The sequence below is a fragment of the Stegodyphus dumicola genome, chromosome 1 (assembly GCF_044657685.1).
Source record: "Stegodyphus dumicola isolate Sdum_Otavi_A_Nest chromosome 1, ASM4465768v1".
Lineage (NCBI taxonomy): Eukaryota > Metazoa > Arthropoda > Arachnida > Araneae > Eresidae > Stegodyphus > Stegodyphus dumicola.
Window position 1 is genome coordinate 169,350,017 of NC_140768.1, and position 23,014 is coordinate 169,373,030.

General features: G+C 34.2%; 1 protein-coding gene across 2 annotated transcripts in view; it reads right to left on the bottom strand.

Annotated features, from left to right (window-relative positions):
• Positions 1–2,023: 2,023 nt before the first annotated feature.
• Positions 2,024–23,014, bottom strand: part of LOC118180328 (uncharacterized) — a 178,520-nt gene continuing 157,529 nt past the window's right edge. For both annotated transcript variants that reach the window (XM_085823037.1, XM_085823033.1), the window contains exon 27: positions 2,024–18,836. In XM_085823037.1, coding sequence (XP_085679163.1) covers positions 18,777–18,836 — 60 coding nt within the window. In that variant the 3' untranslated portion in view covers positions 2,024–18,776. The remainder of the gene's footprint in view (positions 18,837–23,014) is intronic.

Below are 23,014 nucleotides of genomic sequence, written 5' to 3' on the forward strand. Positions count from 1 at the left end.
GCAGAATTGGTTTCAAATTACGAGGGCAATCCCGAAAAAAAGGTCTCCTAGATTTTTAGATATACAAAGAACCGTTTATTTTCTATAATTGCTACATCACTTTAAAGATTGCAGAATGCTTTATTTTTAAACATAATCGCCATTTCGGTTGATGCATTTTTGTAGACGCTGTGGCAGTTTTACAATGCCCATGTCATACCAGCTTGCCGCCATACCCTTCAGGAAGCGTTGAGGAGCTTCAGGAGCATCCAGATGATCCTCCGATCTTTACGCATTTTACGAACTCAACAATCGCGAAAGTTGAGTTGTCTCGTTGGCAATTGACGGCCTCCCGCTCCTTTCTTCGTCATGAATTTCAGTACGACCGGCTGTAAACTCTCTACACCACTTGCAAACGTTTTTGACATCTATGCACGACTGTCCATACACTTCTGTCAATAGGCGGTGAATTTCAACCGGTTTAACGCTTTTTGCGTTCAAAAATTGAATAACTGCGCGCACTTTGCACTTGGCGGTAACATTTATCGGGAGCTCCATTTCGAATGGCTGCCAAGCCAAGACTGAGCATCCGAGCGAAGCGCCTGCGTGCTTATGTGGTAGCGGAGAAGGCACCACTCACAACAGTGTTGCCAACAACCGTATTAAAACTTTCTCTACGTCCCAAAAAAATAGGAGACCTTTTTTGGGGGATTGCCCTCGTAGAATGTTTTCAGAGCTTATGACTCAAATATTACCCCCTCCCTCCACACACAAACAAACTATATACACAATTTTGATTTCAAATTCTGCCCCAAAACATTTATTATAATAACCAACATTACCAAAGAATGCACAGAAAATTTTATCAAAATACTTTAATTGCTGCATATACTGTCTGTCTACAAGAAGAACAGCTGCCGCCAGATGCCATTTCATCTTTAAATGCAAAGTGTCAAACTGAAAAGTAAATCTTCAAGGACACGCCTTCGGAAAATGAGTCAAGGCTCATTTCTACGACAACAGACAGCTGCAACAGCAGACTAACTGGCGAGAGCTTTTCTTAAGATAGACAAACTGTATATAATGAACTGTTATTTTTACACTGTAATAATGCAATGTTTTTTTCCCCCCCACAAATCCCATTTTCAGCTTCTAAAATCCAAATAATCAAGGAAACATTTACCCTAATTCACTATACATAAAACCACTTTTAAATTACTTTATTATCCCTTTTAAAGAAAGCTACTGCCAGGTTCTAAAAATTTTATAAGTTTCTGCATAATTTTACCATACTTCAATGCATTCAGAGAACGAGCTCCTCTAAACTTTAAAACGAATTCATAACCTTAGTGTTTGTTTTCGTCTTACTAACAAAGAGATACCCTTGAAAACTACCAGAAAAGGTCACACCAAAATTTTTCTTTCTAACTTTTGAACTTTATGCCAGCCTAATAACCAATCAATCACAGCAAAGCAAACACAAACTTAAGTTTAGTCTAAGATTTCACTCTGTCAGTTGCATATTCACCTTCTCTAATTTTTTATGTATGATTTAAGGTCTAAAGAGTAGCTAAGACAGCAATAAGAATGGGGGAGATTCAAGTTAAGGGTAGTATAAAGTATGAAGATAATATGATTAAATAATGTAATGTTACTATAAATTCTTATTGGAATGTATGCTTCATTTAAAGAAATAATGTAATAGTTACTGGAATATAGGTTTCCTCTGAAGAAATAATAGTTATCTGTAGTTTAGCCATGAATACTTTTCATTTGTCATGCTCTTAATGTAACCACATCCTTTGGAAATTCAATTATTTATGTAATTTTCCTCTCTTCAAATGATAAAATTCGCAAAGAAGGAAAATATGATAAAGAGGAAGATATGGTATTATGTTTCTCTCATATGTACGAATTTTCTCCCAATTCATAGTATAGTGAGAATTTAAATAGAAACAGATAGCCTGAGTTCATTAGAATAACAACAAAAATCGAAAATTGTATGCCTTTTATCCATATATAAATAAAAAGTAACTTTATGATATAATATTTAGTTTCTTTATTATGAAAAGCAATAGTTTAATTTGTGATTCTCATCTGAAGTAATAACAAATTAGTTATTTTGAAAAATGCTCTTTCCATCTATTTTTTATTTAAACAACACATAAACTTTCCCGCCCTCCAATTTTATGTAGAAATCTGTTAATAAGATAGAATTTTAAATTAGGTCCATAAGTTTCCATTTCACAGTATGTGATAGTAAAACAGAAAATTAAATCATCTTTTTATACATTTCAAATTCTAACCATTTCATTGCTATTCTATCGATTCTAGTACAAAACATCTTTACAATATTTAAAATTCAGGCTTAACATCAATACACATAATTTTATAATCGTGGAGGTGTTATTGCATAAATTATTAATAATATTCATGAATATAAATCTAATTATAGCGACTATTTGTTTATATTATTTTCCTTATTGCTATGATTTATATTCACACACACACACACACACATTAACATGATTTATATCACATAAATATAAATGTAAATCTAATTATAGGGATATCAAATTCTAAAGTTAGATTATAAGGCAAGTTTTATCTATGATCTTAAATAACAGGTTTTTGATAGTTATAAGCTTAGCAATATCTTCATACTGACATACACTCATTGCCATAAAAATTCGCACGCCAAGAAAGAGTTGTCAGAATGAAACAAAATTTTACATATGTAAGTAAGTGATTAGAAAATCAAAGAAAAAAGAATCATTTATTGCAGAAATAAGTACACATGAATGGAAGTTTTAGTACTCTGTTGGACCACCTCTAGTGCAAATGCACAATGCGATACGAGCGGCATTGAGGCATACAAGTTCTGTATGGTGTCCTGACACATCTCGTTCCACAGTTGCTGTAAACATGCCTCTAGTTCGGCCAATTTCATAGACTGTCCAACTTGCCCTCCCAAATGATCACAGATATGCTCGACTGGTGACAAATCTGGGGATCGAGCAGGCCAGGTAAGGGTGTTAATGTGGTGGAGGCTGTCTCGTGAGATCCGTGCTGAGTGTGGCTGAGCATTGTCTTGTTGAAAACAGGCTCCTGGGAGCCCTGCCATGAGTGGCAACACATGTGGCTGAAGGATGTCATGGATCATGGACATACAGCTGGCCTGTCGTGCCATGGATCAATATTAGGGGTGACCATGTATCGCAAGCAATGGCACCCCATACCATCACACCAACTGTAGGAATGGTGTGTCGCTGTAAAGCGAAGGCAGGATTGAGGCGTTCACCATGGGCCTCCACACACGAATATCATTGTCATCACTGTCAAACTGAATCTAGATTCATCACTGAAGACGACCTGGTTCCATTACGTTAAAGTCCAATCCTGTCGTGCGCGACACCACTCCAAATGGAGGCATCAGTGTGTGGGTGTCATTTGCAGCACACATAATGGGCACCGCGATACCAGGTGTCCTTCAACCAAGTGCCTTGCGATGGTTTCGGGAAGACAGAGGGGCCTATAATAAAGCTGCTGCCTGTGTCTGGCCAATGAGGCAGTTGGCTCTACACGTGTGTGTCCTATGATGTGATGGTCTTCTCGACGACTGGTCTGTTGAGGGCGTCCTCAGCCTGGTCGCCTTGTAAATGGCATCTCTTCTGTCCTCTGGTTCCAACACCTCCTCACAGTAAAATCAGAATGGCCTACCTGTAAGCTACTTGCCAAGCTGACCACCCAGCTTCCATCATCCCGATGATTCTTCCCCTCTTGAACTCTAACAGCTGTTGATATTGGCAGCGTAACGGCATGTCTACTTCAGCATTTCCTTAGCAAAAGATTAAGCACATTCAAACAAGCTCTGCTTACCTGTTTTATATTCCAAAAAGAACAAAGTTCGATGCCCTCTAGTGGCATTATGCAACACACAATCATGCTGCATTTCCAATCATTTGCATATCTATACGACATGTACTTTCATGCCAAGTTTTATTACAATCCCACAATTATTTCTTGCTACGCAAACTTTTATGGCTATGAGTGTATATATGAAAATGCATGCACAAAAGATTTCAAAGTAAAAATAACAGAACCTCATGCTCTCTTTTCTGGACATTAAATTCTTAGTGGATTTTAATGCTCCATCATGTCAGTCTGATATATTTAACCCACATTACTTAGTATATATTTTAAACATATATTAAAAAAAAAACAAAGTTAAAAATATAAGAAGTATATTCTAATTTTTTAAAAATAATTATTAGACACATTTACATGAAAATTGGTCAGACTATTCTTTATAACTGTAAACTTCTACTGTAACTGGTAGCCTGTAATAAAATCTTGCAGATCCTACTAGGCCAATAGCAAGTTATCACCAAAACTGAAACAAGTCACAAAATACTGAAGAAGGTTACAATAACTTTTTAATTTAGTCGTAAATTGAACAGAACAGACACAACTTTTGTTATAGATGAAATTTCCACTACTTGTGCATATTTAAATTAATATAGCGAAGGTTAAATGTAGTACTTAAAGACTATACATAAAATCTATTACTTAAGCTCACTCAAATAATTACCTGTGTATATTTTAAAGCATTGGCTAGTAAGAAGCTAAAGCCATTATATAACTTTAAGCAGAGCTGTGAGAATAAATAACAGCAGGACTCAGCTGCCAGAACTCTCATCTAAACATTCAAAACTTTAATTTAAGTACACAAAAATCTAATTTGCATTTTGGTAAGGAATACAGAAAGGAGAAGTTATAGTAAAGGCTTAAACCATAATAATTGATTAATTAAAATAAAATACCTTCAACTGTATTAGAAATTTATTTATCAAATGATGGCAAATTATAGCAAACTTCATTTATAAAAAGAAATGCATTTATTTGCGTAGGCTTTAACAGACAGTAAGCTACACATTAATATTCATGTGCAAAAATTACCAACATTTCCTAAAATTGCAAAAATTAACTTTTAGATGGTGAACTTATTTCAGTTATTATTAAATAGATGAAATACATTACATTTGTGCTTCAAAAAATGGGGAAAAAATTCTGAAAAACATGTAACACAGATATGAATAAATACAATGAATACATTCAAATCATTACACAAATATAATAAACATGGCATGATTTTAAAATCATTAACATACCTTACACAGGATGTAACACTGTAAGCAAATATATCAATTATTGGATCCCAATATATATTTCTCATCAAATATTTACACTAAAACAGATAATGGATTAGTTTGAATTTGTTAATGAAATGCAAGTACATATTTTCAATTTTTTTTAAAAAACTGGTCATAGGGAAATGTGCAGTGAAATGGGACTAATATTAAATAATATAAATAGTACAATGTACTTGTCATTTCTACATTTTCATAAATTTCCTTTTATTTCTTCCTAGTATTCTGAGTATGATACATTTATTTTGAACTCTGTTAATGGTAAACAGTCCCTACTTTTTAAGGTTAAACAACTGCATATCAGTATAATAATCCATATGATGATTATCATACTAGCAATCGACAGAGATTTGATTCAGCAAATTAATTTACAGAGTGATCAAATATTCTGGGATGCAATGCTTGTTTTACATCAGGTCTAAGGTATATAAAAAGAAAAGCATATGATAAGACATAATAATCTAGTTCTCAACACATAAGCATAATCTATACATTAAAAATAAAAGTAAACTGTAATGCTTCCCACCTTTCATCATGCATTTAAAAATAAAACCAAACATATATCATAGTAAATTTATAAATACATAATGAAATGTTTTTATGTAGTTTTTGGTAAGCATCCTAAAACTATAACAGCATAAAATAAGTAATTTTCATCTAATCATCTTTCAATTAGTAAGATCTCTAAAAGTAGACAAACAATAAAAATGTATATATGAAAATGAAAAACACACAGTTGATGTGCAACTATAACATATGTAGATGTTTGTATATAGATGCATAAGTATATATCACAGACCTAACACATTCACACAGAAATTGATTTTGATAAAATGTTAGTTAATTTTATACGTCAGATAGGAAAATTTTATTTAAAAGAAAAATGCAGGAATGCGATGCATAAAATGATATAAATAACTAAGATGATTCAGACACCAGAATAAAATTCAGAAATATTTTTTGTTCTCAGATAATTTTTAGACATCAAACAGTTTTAAAATGAGATAAATTACCTTGTCAAAACTCACCTTAATATTAATTTTTTTTTTTTTTTTTTTTTTTTTTTTTTTTTGGCATAAAACAATTCTACTAAAAGATTTATTCAATTCACTGGAACAGGCAGAATATTTTAACTTGACTGCAACGTTCTTTAATTTCATGTGACATATATGCCTTGATAACAGTCAAAGGGCTCAATATGTCAACGTATTACAATAGTTTTAATCTTGAAAAGGTTAATAATAGATGAAAAAAATTTCAATTAGCAATAAAGAGAGTCTGATACTGCAATATAGATGAAAGAAATTTCAATTAGCAATAAAGAGAGTCTGATACTGCAAGTAAAATTTTTTTTCTTTAAGAAGTACCAAGATAATTTTTTAATTAATGATTTTCACAGAGTACCTGATTTCAGCTGATTATTTTATTTACATTTTCATTAAGCTTCAAAATTATCTGTTAAATTTCCAATTTGTTTACTGGGAGAAAAAATCAGAACTAATGCTGTCAGATGAACTATATCAGTGCTTGCATAAAATGACATTACAAACCTATAATTCCAATTAATTTTTATTTTCATTGCAGGAAAAAGCATTTGGTTCAAATTGTGTTTCATAATTCCAATACAGTCAAAAGTCGTTAATTCGGACACCCATAATCCGGAATCATCTATAATCCGAACCTCAAAGCTACAAACTTTCTGCACGACCTTTATGTCTGCGAATATGCGTGTGCGCATGCGCAAAATATGTTTACGAATGCGTATTTAATGTATAACAGACAGTATAAGCTAAGCTAAAATTATCTAATTCAGTTAATGTTGCAGATTGCATTGTTCCTTAATCTTCAAATTGGATCCGGCTTATTATTTTTTGCAGACTGTTAGAGCAATTTTATAAAAGTAAGCTTGAACTTTCGATTATGTCAAATAGAATTTCTGATATATATTTACTAATATGTAAAGGATCTACAAAGCGAAAGTATGTTTCGAAGTCCATTAAACAAAAAGTGGAAATGCTGCAAAAAATGAATAAAGGCATATCCTTTGTTTATCTAAACTTTGTTTATCTTTAATGCCGCGACCGCAATGAATTGGAAGTTGATCTGTCAGCACTATCCTTATCTTCAGGGCAGATGTTTTTATTTTATTTGGCTTATAATTCCTTACTAAATGTAGTATTTCATCTCGATGTACTCCGTCTTTGATATGATTTAAATCAAATTCCTCGTGATTATAATTCGCTTCCGATAGCGAAGAAATTGACACAGAGGTCACTTTCTTTGAAAACGAAAGAATTTCGATTGACAAATTAGTGGGTATTCTCGACACAGCAATTATAGGACTTGAACAGCGGAACTTTGTAAATGAACAAGAAATTATGTCTGTTTATAGAATTAAAGAGAAAGTATTATCACATAAAAAACGAAGCAACTTAAACAACTTAAATTGAAAGAAATGTTTAATAAAGGAAACAAATAAATATTAAGCTTTTTTTTTTTTTTTTTTTTTTTTTTTTGTAAATTTTGATACCTCTTAGATCATAATTGTTCTTTATTTCATAAATTACGGTTTCATATTTTTAATTTTATAATTTCTGCATGCCATCTTACCAGATTTAAACTGATGATCTATAATCCGGAAAAATCGATAATCCGGAATCGCCGAAGTCCCGACGGGTCCAGATTAATGACTTTTGACTGTACCACTTTTCTAGCAGTAACATCCAATAGTAAACACTCTCCAGAAGTATAATGATACTTTGCATCTGGATCTTCAAATTCCTTATGTTGATGTTTACAAAAACCTTCTTAAAATAAAATAATGAGTAACATTAAAACAGACAACATGAAGTTCAAAGAGAGGGTATTTTGAAGATAATCAACATAAATTTGATTCTTAATCATACTAAAATGAGCTTTTCCAATAATTCAATTTCATATAGTTAAAAAAAATATATCTGAACTGATTTAAGAAAAGAAATGATTTTAGCAATACCTAATGAAAAACGAAAGAGATGGCTCTCTCTCCTTATCATAAGTGTGTGATTGCTTAACCTTTTGACTGTCAAGTTATTTTGATGATTAGGGTGCATAAATTGTCAATTTCTTTTATTCCAAAAATGAAATGTTTGCCTTAAAGTCCAAAAATCAAAAAAATGCCGCACACTTTGAACTTTAACCTCTATCCTTTGAAACCTTCAATCAAATGCTGCCATCTGTTGAACTGAAGCTGAAATAAACTTCTCACGATATATATTCAGGTATAACAATACGATGCACTCAAAAAAAAAAAATTAGCCCGAGTAATATTCGGGCGTGAAATTTTGGAATGCCAGTGTTGTGCCCGAGATTATTTCGGGCATGACAGTTTAAGGGTTAACCCTCTCAGTGTTACAGCCGGAAAATTCCGTACAGAAGGTTTCCTTCCACATTCATTATACATGAAAATTTCTGCTAGCTTTTAATGTATCTGATTTCAGGTTGGATGTATATTAGAAGAAAAGGAATCAAGGTACAAAATGAGAGTCATTTTTTAATTAAAATCAAGAAAATATCACTTATTCATGACATTTTGAGGAACTTTGAAATTTCAGGGCTAAACCCGTAACGTTCAGAGGGTTAAAATTTGAAAAGTACATGGAAGCATACACTATCTACTAATAAGTATTTGACGCAGATAAAAATGTTGATATTTGCGGTCCTGATATACATCATACTCTCCACCAATAAATATTGTGTATGAAACAACACTGGCATTAGTCGAATGCAAGATGACACGAAGCGCAGAGTTATCTGATTTCAAGAAAGGTGTAAAAACGCCCGATCTTTAAGAGGTACAGTCAAAAGTCTTTAATCCGGACTCGTCGGGACCTTGGCGATTCCGTATTATCGGTTTTCCAGATTATAGATCATCAGTTTAAATCTGGTAAGATGGCATGCAGAAATTATAAAATTAAAAATATGAAACCGTAATTTATGAAATAAAGAGCAATTATGATCTAAAGGGTATCAAAAAAAATTTTTTTTTAAAAAAAGAAAGGCTTAATATTTATTTGTTTACTTTAGTACACATTTCTTTCAACGCGCGCATGCGTAAAACATACATTACGCATAGTAGAAATTAAAAAATTGCAACCAAAAAACTATTTGATGTGTATTTGTGATATTTATAATGACGAGGAGTTTGATTTAAATCATATCAAAGACGAAGTACATCGAGATGAAATACTACATTTAGTAAGGAATTATAAGCCAAATAAAATAAAAACATATGCGCTGAAGATAAGGATAGTGCTGACAGATCAACTTCCTGTTCATTGTGCGCCGCAACCCCCCCCCCCGGCAAAGCAGCGTGAAATTGATAAACAGATTTCGGAATGGTTAGAGAAACAAAGGATATGCCTTTATCCATTTTTTTGCAGCAATTCCACTTTTTGTTTTATGGACATCGAAACATGCTTTTGCTTTGTAGATCCTTTGGCAGCTCCAGAATTGGAAATTCTTTTTGACATAATCGAAAGTTCAAGCTTACATTTATAAAATTGCTCTAACAGTCTGCAAAAAAATAATAAGTCGGATCCAATTAGAAGATTAAGGACCAACGCAATCTGCAACAACATTAACTGAAATAGATAATTTTAGCTTAGCTTATACCGTCTGTTATACATTAAACGTGCATGCGTAAATGCATATGCGCATGCGATGCATTTATGCATGCGTAGAAAGTTTGTAGCTTTGAGGTCCGGATTATAGATCATTCTGGATTATGGACGTCTAGATTAAAGACTTTTGACAGTATATTTAACAAGCTTAATTACCAAAATCGATAATGGGGAGAAATGGAAGGTGAATGGACTGTTGGAATGCGACCCGAGTCGGCAGACCCACGAAACTGGAAGATAGACCGATAGGCACTTCTTCTTCTTGTTCAATGGCCAGACAGCCCAGGATGAGCCCTTGTCTTCCTCAGAATCGAATTCCAAGCTCTTCTATCCCTGGCCATAGACATCCAAATGGCTATTTTTAAAATTCTTAAGTCTATTTCCAAACAGTCGAGCCATCTAAGTTTAGGTCTCCCTCTTTTTCGGGTGCCGAACTGTCTGGCCGAGAAGATCTTTTTTTGTTACTTGATTTTCATCCATTCTGCACAAGTGTAATGCCCGTTTAATTTTCTGAATCCTTATATATTTTACTATATCTATTTCTTTAAAAGATTTATATAGTTCAGAGTTAGTTTTTCTTCCCCAGATTTTGTTACATTTTATGCCACCAAAAATAATTCTCAAAATTTTTCTTTCAAAGACAGAAATGATACTTTCAGTTTTTTCTGTCATTGCCCAGTCTCAGCAGAGTATAATGGGTCTGATTAAGCTTTTGTAAATTGAAATCTTCGTTTCTCTGCTAGTGAAATTAGACTTCAAGTATTTTTTGAGACCGAAAAAACATCGGTTAGCATCTGTGACTTTACTACGGATTTCAGGCATTAAATCATTGACAGTATTAACTTCTGATCCTAAATATTTAAATTTGCTATCAGTTTCAAATTTGTAATTCCCAATTTCAAAATTGGGGCAGCTGTTATTACCACATGGCATGCATTTAATTTTTTTTTATTTTGGTTGACTGCTAGATGCATTTTGCTGGCTGCAGCCTCTCTAAGTGACTCGGGAGTGCGTGCGACTATGTCAGTATCATCAGCAAAAGCAAAAATCTGAACAGACTTGTTAAAGATAGTTCCAAGAGTATTAATGTTGGAGTCTTTAATGATTTTTTGGAGGGCAAGGTTAAAAAGCAAGCAGGCCAGTGCATCACCCTGTCTGAGCCCATTTGAAAAACAATAGGCTCAGGAAGATTATTCTGGATTTTAACCCTAAGTTTTGTCTCAGTAATGGTGACCAAATTTATAAGTTTTTCAGGTATTGCAAATTCTCTCGTAGCTTCAATTAAATATTTTCTGTTTACTGAATCATAAGCAGTCTTAAAATCAACAAAAAAGGTGGTGCATTGCAACTGACAGGTGCTGGTTAGAGAAATTTGGAAGAGCCACACCCAAGCAATGGCTCATATACTCCAGGAGTTTCAACAAGCATCTGGGAATGTTTTCCCAATGAATACCATCCATAAGAAAGCCCATCTGCTTGGTTTCCATGGTCATCCTGCCCCCTATAAACCTTTGATCACAGAAACCAACCACGCTGTTTGGTTTGATAGTGGACTGTAGATCAATGGAAATAGGTTCTCTGGAGTGATGAATCAAGGTTCCCTTCTACTGTTTGGATGCCAAGGACTGGTTCTGATGTCTGTCTGCAGAATGCCTCCTGCCAGAATACATTGTGCCTACAGCAAAGTTCAGCAGAGGTGGAATTATAGTCTGAGGGTGTTTCTTCTGGTATGGACTGCAACCCTTAGTCCAAATTCATGGTAAGCTCAATGGCAATGCTTACTGCACTATTTTCGATGACAGTGTGGTCATCCTATATTGTGGCAATTTTAAGGGCTGGACCCGTGCTACCTTCAGTCCAACAACGGCAGCTGTAATGTTGCAAGGTCCACCATGTATTGGTATGGTGACAATTGAGTTAACCGAATGGACCAGCCTGCTCAGAACCCAGACCTGAATCTTATTGAGAACCTCTCGGATAAGTTGGATTGCCAAATTAAGGGGTGCAACAACTGTCCAATAACAATGAAGGAATTCCCATGTCTACTCCGAGTGGAAGAGAATACCAGTAACTGTAATATAAGGATTTGCAAAAGTATGCCCTAGATGGTTGAGGCTGTAATTGCTGCTCATGGGGGTTCTGCCAACTATTGAATTTCAATCACCGGTGTCCAAATACTTATTCATAGATCGTGTATTTAGAAGAAAAACATATTTGTTTTATGATAAGCTAATGATAGAATTTTTTACTACTTTGAGAAATAAATCATCAGATTAGTTAGTTTAGGACAGGGATGGGCAAACTTTTTTGGTCGCGGGCAAAATCGAAAGAAAAAAGTTTGGTGGGCCAAGATAAGTTTTTCTAAAATTTAAAAAACAATATACAAGTATTACAAGTTAAATATGTTAATCCTTTCAGGACGGGCATCCCATATACACATTCCCTAAGAATGTCTCTTACAGCCGGGCGTCCCATCCATGCATCGCTAGAGATTGCATTCAAAGGACGGGTGATGTGTATGCACATTTTAAGCTGGAACGTTTTTCTGAAGGCCGCTAGATGGTATCCTATGTCCATTACTTTTGAAATGAACACAGTTTTAAGTTCCTGACCTTGAGTTTGATATATTATGCTTGGCTTTGGTATTTTACTCATCAGCTCTTGCGAGGGTGGGGGGAGGGAAAACGTAAACAGAGGTGAGTTCTTTAAATCGCTGCGTGCTAATGAAAAATGAAAACATTCGCGAGTCTGATTTATATCCAATTCCTTTTTTTATTCTATTTTTTCCTTTACTATATACAGTCTTTTAGGGTTAGTATGTGGAGTATTGTTTTGCATTGCCCTTCAGATATATTTCCATTTCTGCTCTTTTTTATTTCGGAAAGTCTATTATAACAGAAAGGCGCTATTTATCAGAGGAAGAATTCCCTTGTATGGTCAATGAACCATTTATTAACACAGATGAGAGTGATGATTCAATTTCTAAAGAGTTAGAAAGTGATACTTTTTCTAATTGTTAAAAATTGCTACTTTTTCTAAGAGTTAGAAAGTGCTACTTCTCCGTACTTCGAGATTTACCAAAGTCTTCATTTGCAATTTGTTACTTCTTACTGTAAATAGTCATTATTATGTTGTTTTATTAATTTCAAACTTTATTGATGGATTTTATCAATTAAAACTTTGGAATAATTTGAATAGCGCTTCAGAAAATTATTTTACAAGACAAGCAATTTTTTAAGTATATTTTCATGTAAAATAAAGAGAAAAATGCTATTAAGTGCTAATTTTAACATACATAAGAGCTCAAGTAATAATCGAAAAGAATACAAAAAATTATGAAGCTAGAAGCGAAACTTTTTTTTCTGATCTTTTTTTTATAAAAATAGGCTTAGCGATGCAAAACCTCTGTCCTAGACGGTGACTGCCTTCAATTCCCTTCCATCCCATACGAGCATCTTAAACAAGGTGCACCGCCGCAAAAAGGTTAATGAGATGAATGAAGTTCGGATTTCATTTTTAACAGTTCCTTATATTGAGGTTTGAAATGAAATGTACTGATTCTAAGGAACGAGCCTAAATGGGCATTTGTCAGTCTACTTCTGAAATAATTCTTTCTAATGTTATAGTTGAAAACACTCGTTCACATATATAAGAGAAAACAAACATAGCACTGATTTTCTGGGCATGAGATATTAAATTTGGGTAAAATTTTGAGATATTAAATTTTGAGATATAAATTACTTTCGATAATGATTTGTAAAACTTAAACTTTGGCATATTTAGAAACAACTGCTTGAGATCATTATTGGATTGCAAATAAATTGATTCAAGGTGCAGATATGCCCTCACTGCTTCACAATTTACATTGAAAGCCATGGTAAAAATATCTAGTTCTGTTTCAATGACACTGAAATCTGCCTTCGCACTCAAAATGGAGTTTTTTTCAAGCCATCTTCATAATTCTTAGGCTTCTCTTCATTTACTGAGGGTACTGAAGTTAACCTCGGGAAATGAGACAAGTGGTTCTTAGCTACATGCCCAGAACACAGATTAAGTTTTATTAAGTTTTATGTTAAGATTAAGTTTTTCCTAATTCACCTAGATTGGATTCCCATATGTCCACTCCCCGAGAAAGAGATACGCTTGTTGGCGCCAATTTACAGCTATAACTAACAAAGATCTTCCGCTTTTAACACTTTACTGATTGAAAGCTGTCTGTGCTTGCAATTTCCGTCGATTTATGTTTTGTAGAACAAAAATAGAGAAAGTAAAAAGATCATCAGTCCTTTGAAAAAAAGGAAGGAAAAAATATTTAAACAAAGTAGAAAAGAAGATGATATCCATCTTCTTTTCTACTTTGTTTAATTTGCCTTGAACCGGCAAATTAAAATTCTATTCGCGGGCCGGATAGAAGCTTCTGGCGGGCCGTAGTTTGCCCATCCCTGGGCTTACCAGCGGCAAAGTCGCTGAACACTGGTAGTTCGGTCCGAGGTTTGAATCCCGCGAACGGGCTGGCTGCATGGGTATTTTCGTGGTTTTTCCCATGCGTAACGTGTATACTAGACAGTTTCCCTTAGAAAGTCCTCCATGAAGGCATCCCTCCCCTTAGGCAGATAGCCCTAGTGTGCTTTGCCATGATTAAATACACCACAACCACACACCTTGCCCATCCCTGGTTTAGGACATTTTAAGAAGAATCAACTAAAACTTTGCATAAGAAGACAATTTAAAAGTTTGCATTCATCAACTTATCTTTTGTCCATCTCTGCAAAATAACTAATCTCAAACAAGTATCATTTACAGTATTATTTCCATTCTCAGCATTATTTATCTTGTGTATATAATTATGTAATTATTTACCAAGCTACTGCTATGTAAGAATTGGATTTAACAGTTTCCCCCCCCCACCAGGAAGGGGCTACATCCCCTTACCAAATATGCCTAAATTGTTAAAATTTTGGAAATTCTACATTTATCTGCAATTTTCAAGAAATTTGCCTACATTTACATGCATTTAGATTTTTTCAAGTCCCCCTTCCCATCTAATTAGACAACATTCTGAAATTAATTGCAATTTCTTCCCTAAACTGGTATTTCCACATAAACTACAAAGTAGTCACTTCCTTAAATATGGGATTAATATTTAAGTGAATATTTAGTAAGTGAATAATCACTTAAATATGGGATAAATCTAAAAATATCTACAATGTGAAGCGCATTTTTATTATGTAAAAAGATTTTTATGCCATTTATAAACTTTTCTACTACAGCTATTGTGAGGCAAAGTGCGATGGCAGATACCTAACTTTTATGATTTTAGACTATGACAAATATGAAACATCATGGCGCTTTAATCTGCAAAATGCAGATATTTTAATAGGATTAATTTTATAAATTGAAAAATCTCTGAACTGTAAACTTTGAAAAGCTGACATTTGTGTTTTACCATAACTGAAAACTGAAAAGTTATTGATTTTCAGTGATAATGACACAACTAAACACTGAGTAGAGTTGGCTTCAGTGCACTACACTCTAAATATATATATATATATATCTTTTTTTTTTTTTTTTTTTTTTTTTTTTCCCCATATAATAATCCCATTGTATTTTTAGAAAGTTTCCTTCTTTAACTTTACTCAGCAAACTTAGGACTTGCTCAAATATTAAATTATTCAAATCAGATTCAGAGTCCAGCTTGAGTTGTTAATAAATGTGAAGCTTTTTCTAATTAGCTGAAATATCGTGGGGAGGGGATGGATAGCAGAATTAAATTAAAACACTTCTTTTTAAAACTTGCCACAGTTTTAAAATAAAAATATTAACTATATTAAAAATGTACCATAATTTTTATAAGCAGTTTCTGAAATATGAGGATTATACAGTCCATGAATCTCACAATATAGCAATAATTTACATTTCCACTACTAAGACCTTTAATCTGAATCTAGGCTACAATAAAAGACAAGACACCTGACCTCAATTCTAAGACTCAAATGCTTTTCTTTATACACTGGATAATAATTGCTGACACTGGTGGACAGCAGCAGTTATAGCAACCACAAAATGGAAGGCAGAAAAATGTGAAAATTAGCATAAGTGCGAGATTAAGACATGTTGTGCGTACACAAATTTTGGATTGGCGAAGTTGTTTGTCAAGTGATAATAGATAAAAGGATTTGATGCATATTGACCATTGTTAGTCAGAAGTAAAATTTAACATGAAAGAATAAATTGACGAACTTGCAATTTTCGTTATGTCTTCCCAACATCACTTCAATGATTCTACATATGGCCATATTATTATTGGAAAGATTTTAAAAAGGGTGGGGAGGGAGAACAAAAAAAAAAAAAAAGATATTTGTAAGAAGTTTGATGTCAGCCACAGTGTGGTTTCAAGGCTTTGAAAAACAGTACGATGCCTGCAGAAGATAGGTACATAGTGCTATTGACAAAAAGGAACTGCTACAGCACAGCTACTGAAGTAGCAAATCAGCTACTGAGAGCAAATATCCTGAAAAATTGTAGCCAGATATTTGTATCAAAGAAGACTATACCTCCACCATGTTGTTATGTGCATGTCTAGACGTCAACGCTCCTGCCATTTGCAATGGTGTCATCAGCATCACAGTTGGAGAGAAGACAATCAGGCTTGTAAACTATTCTCAGATGACTTATCTGATTATGGAAACAACTGATGTTGCATGAGAGTGGTATCCTGCATATAGTCCAGCAGACATACAAGAAAGGGACCGATATTCTACATGTAGTGTCATGATATGGGCTGGGAACATGATCAATGGCTGTATGTCACTCTATGTGCTTCCAACTGGCACTATGACTGGCCAACATTTGCATGTCCCATGGTACTCTGTCAGTAATGAATTTGTCTTCATGAATAACAATGCAACATGTCATCAAACAGCTGCAGTCCAGGAGTGTCTAGAGAGCAAGAATATTCAACGCCTCGTATGCTCAGTACGTTCTCCGGATCTTAATCCCATTGAAAATGTTGTGCAAAATATGACATGATGCGTGGAATCTTGCATCTCCCTTCATAATGGCTATGTCTCATACTGACATCTTATGTCAGAATGTTTGTGGATAGTAACTGCATTTTTTTTTCCCCATTTTAATTTATTCAGCCGAAAGCGACCATTTTGTCCTTTCACAGCCTTATGGATTTCAGAGCACAATAAATTACCATTGTGGTTATGTCCTAGCATTTTGGCATTATTTTATTTCACTTGACATCCAACTACATTTACTTTTTTACACACTAGATAGCTGTTTACAATCCATCCTTAGCTACTATCCACCAGTCTATATATACACAAAACTTTGAAAATATCATATTGTCTCTCATCCAAGCATACAACATTATGGATATGAAGATTAGAAAGAAAGAACACTGTTTTAAAATTTAATTTAATTAGAACACTATCTTTAAGAGACTGAAGATTTTTCTGTTCAAAGCAGACATTTTACAAAACTAACCCACACAACCACATATAGGAAAATTGAAAATAATGAGCATTATCTATGAAACCTCCTAAACTTCAACACAAAAAGGTAAGCACATGTGGATATTTTACTAGCCAATAAAGCATTGATATGGATGCATGTGACCCTTTTTAACTGTACTCCTTTTAATATTTTTAATGTTTTGCACGAATCTTTACTTAAAAAACAAGTAATTTTGCATACAATTTTGTTTACAATTTTGTATTAAAATGTACATATATACAATGCTGTTTATGACAATACAGAAATGCACTACATGTCAATGCTTAAGTAAAAAAAGAAAAGAAAAGAAAATGCACTGCAGCTCAGTAAATAAATTGGTAACCTAAATACAGAAAATTCTTATGTTCAGTACTATAAAAGATAAAGGATTTACATCTATAAGTGATTCTGATTCCTTTCTTTTATCAACAAATAATTTATATGCTATAATATGATTTTCAACTTTTATGCTGATTAAAATCATAATAAAAAACTGATATATTAATGAACAACTAGTGTTTATTTTACTACAGCATAAATATATCAGATCATCATTATATGATTCAGTCACTGTTTAAAAATTCTGAATTTTTTAACTAGTGAAAACTCGAGCATTAACTATATACTATTCAAGCTTTGGTCTTATGAATATTTTTGCTTTTCTTTAACTGAAATTTATACAATTTTCTTTTTGTTTCAATTGACAAAAATTATTCTTTTATGTAGGATGTAGATCCTTAACTTCATACTACTACATTAGATACTTTTACAAAACATTTTATGAAGTAGTACAAATTCTAAAAACATTTAATGAGAACTTCATAGTTAAAAGATCTAAATTTTAGAGTTCTATGATTTTAAGCAATACATATTTATGGCATTTCACTCTTACAATAAAAATATACCATTAATTTATGATCTAATAGAACTGAATGAGAGTTTTTAATAAAACTGAAATGCTAATAATTATCAGTTATAAAATCACACTTAAAAATAATGGACTAATGAAAAAGAAATTGTGCTGGATGGTAACATGATTACCACACGTTTCAAAATGGCTCTCATTGTACAATAATTAAAAAGCAGTTTAAATGAGCAATGTAAAGCACAGATGAAATGGGAATGAGGAGAGTTTTAAAAATTGATGAAGGTTATCAGTAAAGATACTTGATAGATAACCATAAAGATACAAAATATCTTATTACATACACATTGACAATTTTCCCCTTGCCAAAAGCTAATGAAAACAGTAAATACACAACACTTCATAAAACAGTACATCACTCTTAAATGCATTACATTGCTGTTAGCTGCAGTTCACCAAGAGGGGAAATTCAGCAATGTATAAATGCAACACGCAAACAAAATGTTGTATAATACATATGGCATGTAATCATATCACTGAAAAAAGCAAAAACTTCATTCATATTGTAATCACAGTAGTTGATACAGAGCAACTTTGATCATCCATTTGAGAAAGTATCTAAAGTATAAAAAATATTAAATTAAGTTATATATTAATAAGTATAAAATTAAATTCTATATAACTTAAATTTTATGTTACAGTCCTCAAATAAAGACACTAATCTGAAAATGAACAAATGAAGTTATGTAAATGAATTCACATAAATGGAAATGTACATAAATGAAATTATGTAATCTGCATAGATATATTAGCTGCATATCAACATAACTGGATTTCATTATCTGAATCATATAATACATTAGTGTGCAAAACGTAACCAACAAATTCATTTTTCAACATACAACTGTGACACTGCTGAAAAGGGCTTTTTGCAATCAGTACAATGAAAAGCTACTCAGTAGAAAGGTGATGCATATACCCTGATGTCAGAAGGTACGTTAGAGCATGCAAAACATGAGGAATCAGTACATGCAGTGTAACACAACTTAAAAAGAAGGGAAGATGCATTTCCAAGCCTACTTCTGCAAGTGAATGTGAGATTCTATGTGAAGTATAGCTACAAGAAAATACCAGGACATTTTTATACATGATAGAATGACTAGCAAGATTGAGGAGGGGCGTAGTTTGGGTGATAGCCCAACAGTTTGAAACTGATAAAAGTGTTGCTTCATGAACTTGGAAAAACTCTCAAATGACAGAAAGAGATTGAAAAATTGCTGATCAGATGCTCATAGGAAACAAATGACGGGTGCCCCAATTTATTGCGGTCAGACAACTTCATAAAGATAGCTTATTCACCAACTGTCCCGAATGCTGCATAATGTTGACAGCAACCCATCGGCAGCCTGTTACAGTAGTGTAGAAAACACACAGACTGGACACCTCAATCAATGGAGTTGTATACTCTTTACTAATGAGAATCATTTCAGTCTGACAAAAGATTCTTGGCACCAGCTGATTAGAAGGAGGTAGAGACCTGCTTTCATCTTCCTAACAACAAGAAAAGAGACTATTCGGGTGGTCATGACATGCTTTTATGGGGAGGCATTATGATGAACAGACAAAGCTTCATATTTTCAACAGAGGTTCACTTACTGTAGATTGTTATTGTAATGAAGTTACCCTTGTCCATATGCGTCTTTTCTGGGGTGACATTGTTCCCAACTTTTTTTATGGATGACAATGCATGGTCACACAGGACTCATGCTGTTAAGAAGCTCTTGGAAAATGAAGATGCATTAGCCAACATGTTTTCCCGATTTAAATCCCACTGAACATGTGTGGGATACTTTAAGGCTGCATTTCCGAATCAGTATTCTGAAAGGGGGTGAGTGAGTGAGTGAGTGATTATGGCGCAAAACCAGAGATGATTATGACGCGCCAAACAAAAGATGAGATGATTACAATTGATGACATTAAAATTCAATAAATAAAAACAAGTAGATAAATGTACCAAATCCAGAGGATGAAGTCATATAAACACAAGTTAAAAGCACATATTAAAATTCAAGAGACAGTCTTCAAAACAAATTACATTTGGTAATAAAAGCCAATATCTTTTAAATAATAAAATAAATTAGAATTGACCTCTCTTCCGATTAAACGGTCGAGAGGTAAGTCACAGCTATTAAAATATTTCTGGCGAAGACTATTAAAACATGGACACTCAATTAAAATATGACGAACAGATAAACAAACATTACAGTTAAAACAAACAGGCTCATTTTCAGCTTTTAAAAGGTAGTTATGTGTCACTCTAGTGTGACCAATTCTGAGGCGAGTCAAAAGAACTTCCTCCTTACGATTTTTGGTTAATTCCCAGTGCTCAATTCTAGGTTTTACATGTCTTAATTTATTTTGAAGCTGAACATCCCAAAGTTGTTGCCATTTTTTTCGGATCTTTTGTTTCACAACACAACAAATGTCTGCAAAAGGGATGAGACGACTGGACAGTTCAACAGCACATTTTGCTGTGATATCTGCCAGCTCATTCCCTTTTATTCCCACATACCCGGGAACCCAGCAGTACAGGATATCATACCCACGATTCATTAAGTTTATATGTATTTTGAGAATATCCACTATTACTGGATTTTGAGTATTAGGAAAAGCTTCTATTGATTTAAGAGCACTATACGAATCTGTATAAATTATAAACTTTTTGTAGCAGAGCCTTGAGATGTATAAAAGACTATAATATATTGCAGTTAATTCGGATGTTAAGACAGAGAAAGCATTGTGCAAGCGTCTGCCCTCCATGTGGTCTTTAATTACATATGCCATCCCCACATGATCTTTTGACTTGGACCCATCTGTATAAACTGGAAGATAACTGCTATATTTGTTCCTGTGCTCAGCGAAGAGTTGTCTGTAAATAATCTCGTTAGTGCTTGCCTTCACATGATACTTAAAAACATCAAGAAGCTGAATCCGTGCATTTTCCCAAGGTGGGATTTCAAAATTCTGTACTGCTTGGGGGTGCATATCAGAGAGGGAAAGTTCCTCAATGACAGGGCGAACTCTTAAAAGAAATGTAGGAACACAAGATGGACGTGTTTCAAATAACGCGTTACTCACATCATCAAGTAAGCACAGCTTATTGGGATGTTCAGGTTGGGATAGTATATTAAAATATTGCAAAAGGGACAATTGTTCACGCCTCAGATAAAGTGATGGTTCATTACAGTCAACATACAGGCTCTGGACAGGAGAAGTCCTGAAGGCTCCTGAACATATCCTCAAACCTTGATGGTGAACAGGATCCAGTTTTAACAAAACAGATGACCGAGCGGATCCATAAACAACTGAGCCATAGTCCAGTCTAGAGCGGATAAGCGCTCTGTAAATGCGAAGCATGGAGCAACGCTCTGCACCCCAGGAGGTGTTCGCCAACACTTTTAACATATTTAGTGTTTTGAGACACTTCTTTCTCAGGTTTAAAACATGAGAAAGGAAAGTCAATTTCTGGTCGAACGTTACTCCTAAAAATTTTACTTCGGGCGCAACTGGAATAATTGTACCATTTAGATATAACTCAGGTTCAGGATGGAGACCTCGCTTCCTACAAAAGTGCACGCACACAGTCTTCTGTTTCGAAAACGTAAATCCTTGTCTTTTTGCCCATTCCTGGATCCTGCTCAAAGCGATCTGGAGCTGCCTTTCTACATGTCTCATATCTGCACCTCGACAATTAATTTGTAGGTCATCAACATATAAAGATCCTGAAATTGTGGGAAGAAGTTGTTTTAATACAGAATTTATTTTTAGGCTGAACAGAATTACACTAAGCACACAGCCTTGAGGCACACCCTCTTCCTGTTCAAAAACATCCGACGAAACATAGCCAATCCTTACTTGAAAAGTTCTAGTGTTCAAGAAATTCTGAATGAAAATTGGTAGGTTGCCGCGCAAGCCACTCTCGTGAAGATCGCGAAATATACCGTATCTCCATGCCTTATCATAAGCTTTCTCAATGTCAAAAAATACCGAGACAAGGTGAATCCTTCTTACAAAAGCTTTACGAATGGATGTCTCCAAGAGCAGCATATCATCTACGGTAGTTCTCCTCTTTCGAAAACCGCTTTGATAAGGCGATAAAATATTATTCTTTTCCAAGAAGTAGACTAGGCGGCTGTTTACCATTTTTTCAAACAGCTTGCATACGCAACTCGTAAGCGCAATTGGCCGATAGTTGGAGGGATTCCTCGGGTCTTTCCCTGGCTTCGCAATAGGAATGACAACAGCTCTCCTCCATGCACTGGGAAATGTACGCTCCTTCCACACTCTATTGTAAAGTGTGAGAAGGGCACTCAGTGACTTATAGGACAGATGCTTTAGCATTTCATAATACACGCCATCCAGACCCGGACAAGACCTATGTGTCTGCAACAAAGCTCTCTTTAATTCAACCATAGTAAAGTCTCTATTGTACGGCTCAAAGTTGGAAGAGTTGAAAGCGATGGGATTTTTCTCAGAGCGTTGCTTGATAGAAAGAAATGCAGGTGAGTAATTTCGGCTGGAAGAAACGGCAGCAAATGTCTCACCAATTGTATTTGCAATTTCTTCTATGGAGCTAATCACTCGGCCATCTTTTTCCAGAAAGGAAAGCGAGTGGTCTTTATACATTCTGCATGCTTTTCGAACTCTTTCCCAAACCCGCTTACTAGGCGTAGAGGATGTTATTGAGGACACATATGAAATCCAGGAATCCCTCTGGCTCTGCCTTCTTACTTTCC